This window comes from Belonocnema kinseyi, chromosome 3, assembly GCF_010883055.1.
Source record: "Belonocnema kinseyi isolate 2016_QV_RU_SX_M_011 chromosome 3, B_treatae_v1, whole genome shotgun sequence".
Lineage (NCBI taxonomy): Eukaryota > Metazoa > Arthropoda > Insecta > Hymenoptera > Cynipidae > Belonocnema > Belonocnema kinseyi.
The window spans coordinates 52,039,664-52,046,112 of NC_046659.1; the positions used below are offsets into that span (position 1 = coordinate 52,039,664).

General features: G+C 32.8%; 1 protein-coding gene across 1 annotated transcript in view; it reads left to right on the forward strand.

Moving 5' to 3' along the window:
- LOC117169823 overlaps positions 1-3,420 on the forward strand; it is a 29,704-nt gene extending 26,284 nt beyond the window's left edge. The window contains exon 4 of the mRNA XM_033356332.1: positions 3,295-3,420. Coding sequence (XP_033212223.1) covers positions 3,295-3,420 — 126 coding nt within the window. The remainder of the gene's footprint in view (positions 1-3,294) is intronic.
- Positions 3,421-6,449: the final 3,029 nt, after the last annotated feature.

Genomic DNA, 6,449 nt, shown 5'->3' on the forward strand with positions numbered 1-6,449 from the left:
ACTTTCGTGAACAGCTCCTAGATAAGAGGATGCACGGTATCTTCCACAGAAATGTGAATGATCAGTCAATGTCTTGTGAGCTAACGTTTGCTTTCCTTAAATTCCCGATGATAGCTGCAGGGCGTGCCATGCACAGCCCGAGCATTTAGCTCACATACTATCTAGTTGTCCAACACACGCGGGAACCACCTACATTCAAAGGCACAATGCGGCACTAAGAATACTTTATTACCATCTCTGTCACTCCTACGGCATTCACCTTAATATCACTCCTCTAAATGCTCCTAGGGAAATTGAGTCAATTGTCGAGAATGGGAAGTGCCGTATATACTGGAACTTAATATTCTCGACAATTGTTTCTGTTGCTCACTCGAGGCCTGACATGGTTCTTCTTGACTTCGAGAAGCGAACCATGTTCGTTATCGAATTTTCGGCACAAGCTGACAAAAACATCATAGCCAAGGAGAATGAAAAGAATGAGAGGTATCGAGACCTTATAAGGGAGTTGAACGATTGTACCCGGAATATTCTGTTAAACTGATCGTCCTTATCATTGGCGCTCTTGGAGGTGCCAAGCTTTCACTTACTAATAGCCTAAAAAGCATCCCTGCGTGTCAACAATATGCTAGAACACTTGCGGGAAAAATGCAGAAGGCGGTTGTCCTTGGGTCGCTCCGTGTTCTTAGGGTCCACGAGGCTTTTGCTGGATCGTCGTATTGATTCCTTTACAGACTGTAACCACCTATCTCACGGTTGTGAGACGTGGTTATGGCCGAAATTTTACCGCAATTTCGCTGGAAGCGGGTGCAATTTTTGAGATTAGCACCCGCTCCCGGCGAAATCCTGCGGTTGTCCTTATGAAAAATTTTTAATTATATATATATATATACATATTTCGAGTCAGCTGTATCAATTATAATGATTTACAGTTTATTTTAAAATATATTTTATGGAATATAATATTTTTTATGAATATGCCAGTGAAATTCTGTTCGTCTAATTTTGTTTGCCAATGCGAAACGTAATCTGGCTTGGAACTGTCGTCTTAACATCTAAACATCGAAAGAACAATTTTCCTATCACTGGGAATTATAATTATATTTTTGTAAAAACGTTAGAATATATAATAATTAAGAAATTGGAACATACATACGAGAACTTGATTAGACGAATAGTCTAAAAAAGTCCGTAGAAATTGCAGACAACAAAAATAAAAATAGAAACTACATAATATTAAAGAACTATATATAAACAATATATAGAATGAAAATTATAATTAATAATTTTAGAATTAGTGGAAAATATATGAAACCGTAATATAAATTACTCATCGACTTATATTTCTGATATTTATTCAAACAACCAAGTTTTGCAAAGTTATAAATGAAAAAATGTTTTAATTGGCAATTTACTTTCAATCCAAATGGTTCTTGTCCAAGCTAAGTTTACCATCAGTGCGCCTCGAAGGTGTGCCGAGAGTTGCTTACAGCGCTCCAAGTGGCTCTTGGCAAACTATATCGATGGGTGCCTTCCACGGGGAGCAATGGGTAGAGGGGAAGTGACTTTTTTTCGCCGAACGCGCCGTCTATATTTATGGCGGGCCACTAAGCCCGCACCGCATCTACGTTTATAATATCTTTGGATACGGCATGGGTCAGTGGTGCGGACCATGATGGTGGCACGCCCATGTATTGTTTTGAGGACTTACGTCCATATCTCGTAAAAATTCTCGTAAATATTAAATTTGGCTTAATTTCTTGTAAATCAACTTTACAAATGATGAAAAATGTATGCATATAAAAGTTTTTCATGCGTAAAATATTCATTTAAATAATAGAATTAGAATTGTTTGTAATTGAAAGAAGCGATATCAATTATTATAGTGAAGCGGTAATAGTTTAAATAATTTTTTTTAATTGTACACATATAGAGATGATATAAATTGTAAATAGGGAATTGGTTTCTATATTTTATACTAAAATTACAATACATTTCATTATATGCGTTGTCGTTCTAGAAATTTAAATAATTCTGCCAAACGTCTTTCTCGTTCCTTTTGTAATTCCTATAATAAAATTTATTACGCGAAGTATGATATGACATTTAAAGTTTTTGGATTGATCTCTATTGTTTCTTCTTAAACTTCCTATAATCAATCTTTTAGGCTTAGACTTGATAACCTTTCCTGAAATTGATATTACCATTAGACAACTATAATGCGGTATTTATATCACCTGTAAGTTATTTGTTACTGCTTCGAAATATGAAAACAAAAATCTAACCTCTAATCAAGCAAATAGTACTTTCTTTTCTTATTCAACACTTACCAATCAACAGATTTTCTTAAATCCGCATGTAATAGTAAACACAATACGTATAAGAATATACACAATACAACTTTCAAACAGTGTTATATGATAACAAATTCAATAATAGCAAATTCAATCTGACACTTTGATTAATGTTTATTTTCGAGATGTTAAAATAATTGAAAATATTGTGGTTGCACGTGCGCAGTGAATTTTACTGGCTCTCAGCACCATCTAGCGTTGGCCCCCAACACTAAAGCGTAATTTCTTCAAAACGATACATGGGAGTGCGACCATTATGGTGGGGACGGACGATATATGTATATATAAATATAAATAAATATACATATATACACATACGCACACACACACACACCCACACACATGTAACTACATTTTCGACTATGTAACGAGCGACTATCGCGATTGCTATTCGCTCGATCTTATTCGATTAAATTAATCGAATGTCTTATGGGGGAACTTTCGAATAAGTTCGTAGAGAAAGTCATAAGGAGTTGATGATGGAAGATTTTAGGATTCCTGAAAATACGAAATTCTTACGTACAGAGCTAATAATCGTTAAGAAAAGACCTTGGTATAGAGCGTACATTTACTTGGGAAATATGGTATTTTATTTGCCTTTAGAGATAAGGTAGAAAAATGTCTTCGGTCCACCAGGGCAGTTTATTCACTTATTGTGGATTTAGTTTTAAGACTTTTTGGAAGTCCTTGAATTTTATTTGTAATAGTATTAAGGAAGAAGAACTAAGTCTGGAAGGTAGGGTAAAAATAAATTAGTTTAGAGAACATAGGTCCTTAAAGGGTCAGAGTTAACAGATTTCGCAGGGACAGCTATTTCGAGAATTTACTTAGGTTCGGCTAAGCACGTTCAGGAAAGTTGTTCATTTTTGAGTGTGAAACTCTCTTTCGCTTTCCATATCCATAAAAATAACAGATTTAACTGGAAAAGTTCGGGTGTCTTCAGGGAGGGTCCTTTTCGAATCGTGTAACTTCGGAAAGTGGACCCACCCCGAAGGGGCCTGAAACGGAGAGTTGGGTTGCTTCAGGGTGGAATGACGGGGACTGTGAAGTGCGATTGAACGGAGGCTAGGCAGAAGATACTCTACTCGAAAACCGCCTGCAGCTTGCCTCGTTGAGCTGTAGATTTTGTACTCGGCACTAAAATTTGGAGTAGAGTTCGCGTCCTTAAATTGTGACATCCGGACTTAGATGCGGGAGAGTTAATTTAATAAATACTTCGACTATTTCTATATCCCTCAATCAAGTTTTATTTTATTTCATATTCCAATTTCCCGGTTCCTTTCTAGGATTAACACTGACTGAACTCGGACAATCAGATAAAGTCCGCGTCTTCGACATGCCCGGCCCGTGACAACTATATCGAGGTGCTGCTCTCTTCAACTTTCCACCGTTTCTATGGCAACCGCGTCCTCCTATCACGTTAGCGGGCGGGTGGGGCCGGGGCACACACCGAAAGTTGTTGAATTCCAAACCGAGCGTGATTTTCTGTTTCTCGCATTCGCCTTCGCCATCACTATAGTAATCTTTGCTATAGCTGAGCCTGTCGACTGGCTCTGTGCGGCCTGTACGCCAAAAATCTTGTGAATACTGAATTACCAAATTATATTAAAATTAAAGAGAGCCTAAAAATATTCTATTCATTATTATATTAAAATTTCGAGACCAGAAATAAATTTTTTTAAATTCTTTTCTCACTATAGAATTTTAATGAAATTTCAAAAATTATTTGTTAAAATTAAACTTAAAATTTAAATGAACTTAAGATAAATTAAAAAATTAAATAAAATTTAGTTAAATTCCAAATTTAAATAAAATTTAGTGGAATATAAAATTTTTAAGAAATTTAGCTAAATTTAACATTTGAATCAAATTTATGTGAATTTAAGAATTAAATCAAGTTTAGTTAAATTAAACTAATTTCTCCTCTGGTTTCTTTTTAAAAAAGAAATTTTCTAGATACTAAGTAAATAAGTGATAAAGCAATTCAATTCGTACTTAAGATTTATTTTAGTGCAATTTTAAAAATTATTTTGTAAAACTAAATTTAAAGATTGAATACAATTTAGATAATTTCAAAAAGTAAATACATTTTACTTAAATACAAAATTTAAGTAAATTTAAGTAAAATTCAGTTAATATTAAGTAAAGCTTAGTTAAAATTGTAAATGTTAAATATTGTTAAATTTAAGTACAATCTAGTTTATTTAAATTGAACTGTCGTTAAATTTGAAATTTGTTTGAATTGAATACATATATGTGGGTTGTTTTTTGGCTTTAACGAGGGAGAGCATTCAAAAAAGCTGGAGAATTTTTTTAAAAATTGCCTGTTTTTTATAATAATCAGTTAAGTTCAACAAAAAACTCAGGAAAGTAATTAGGATTATTACTGACTTATAATAATAAAAAATAGATCTAGAGCACAAATTATATTAAAATAATCGCCACAAGTGGCAACTCTTCAGACTCATAGTTCTAAAGTTTTTGATTTGAAACTTTAAAGCCCACAACGTCAAAATATAAAAGAAAGCATTTAAACTTCAGCATAACTATTTTGTATGGAAATACTTCATGACTCCACAATTTTATTTCAAATTAGAAGTATGTTAGCAATTAAATAATTATTCCATTTAAAATTATTCAATTTCAAAAATTGGATTATAACTTCAAAGCCTTTGAAATTAAAAGGTTTTAAATGAGAAAAATTTGAAATGGAAACAATTAAAATTACAGTGAAATTATTTTCTTTTAGAAGCGTAAAAATAAAATAATTATTAAACGTAACTAGTTTATAAATTAAAAATTTAAAATCTCGGTATTTGTAAAATTTCGAATATTTATAGAGTATAGCCAGTCAATTCAAATTATTTAATTTTAAACGTTTTAAATGAAATCATTCATGATTCGGCAATACATTTTTTCACAGCTTCAGGATATAATAATTTAATATATTTCCAACTTAAAACATTTAAATTGAGTAATTTTATAAACAGAAATTTTAAGAATTATATTATTTAAATTTTTTCAGAGTATAACTTGAGTAATTTTTCAAGTATAACTTGATAAATTCAAATTATTTCATTTTTAATGTTTTGAATTTAAAATTGAATTGCAAAATTCTAAATCTTTGTATTTGGGGATTCTCAGATTTTGGAGGCCATTAATTTAAGCATAAACAAGTTAGAAGGCTTACAGTTGTCAATTTTACGTGATTGAACCCTCTTATTCAAAATCAAATTTTATTTCAATGTTAAACTTTAAAATCGTTTAAGATTTGATTCTTAAATTCAGAAGTTTTTCAATGCTTTACATTTTAAATTTTCAACTTAAAAATTTCTTTAAATTTGAATCATCGAGAAAAAAATATTACATTTTAGTAGATACCCCCTTTTTTTAGGTAAAAAAATTAATCTAGGAAATACCCCGTACGCCAAGGTGAACAATCCGTCGAGAGGCAAAATAGGTTAAGCCAAATTTGCTGTTTGCGTGAAGAAACTCACTATCTTCATTTTGACGTAAGTCTTCTTTACATAAACGCTGCAAGGCGAAAAAACAAAATTTCGTCACTTATTTATTGCATGAAAACATTTGTTCTTGTTTTAGTTTACAAGATTGAAGAAGTGAGAAAAATATATTTATTGGAATATATATATATATATATATATTTAAAAATTTGTCATAAGGACAACCGCAGGATTTCGCCGGGAGCGGGTGCTAATCTGAAAAATTGCACCCGCTTCCAGCGAAATCGCGGTAAAATTTCAGCCATGACCACGTCTCACAACCGTGAGATAGGTGGTTACAGTCTGTAAAGGAATCAATACGACGATCCAGCAAAAGCCTCGTGGACCCTAAGAACACGGAGATGATAACACACGCCGATGATAAGGACGATCAGTTTAACAGAATTATCCGGGTACAATCGTTGCAACTCCCTTATAAGGTCTCGATACCTCTCATTCTTTTCATTCTCCTTGGCTATGATGTTTTTGTCAGCTTGTGCCGAAAATTCGATAACGAACGTGGTTCGCTTCTCGAAGTCAAGAAGAACCATGTCAGGCCTCGAGTGAGCAACAGAAACAATTGTCGAGAATATAAAGT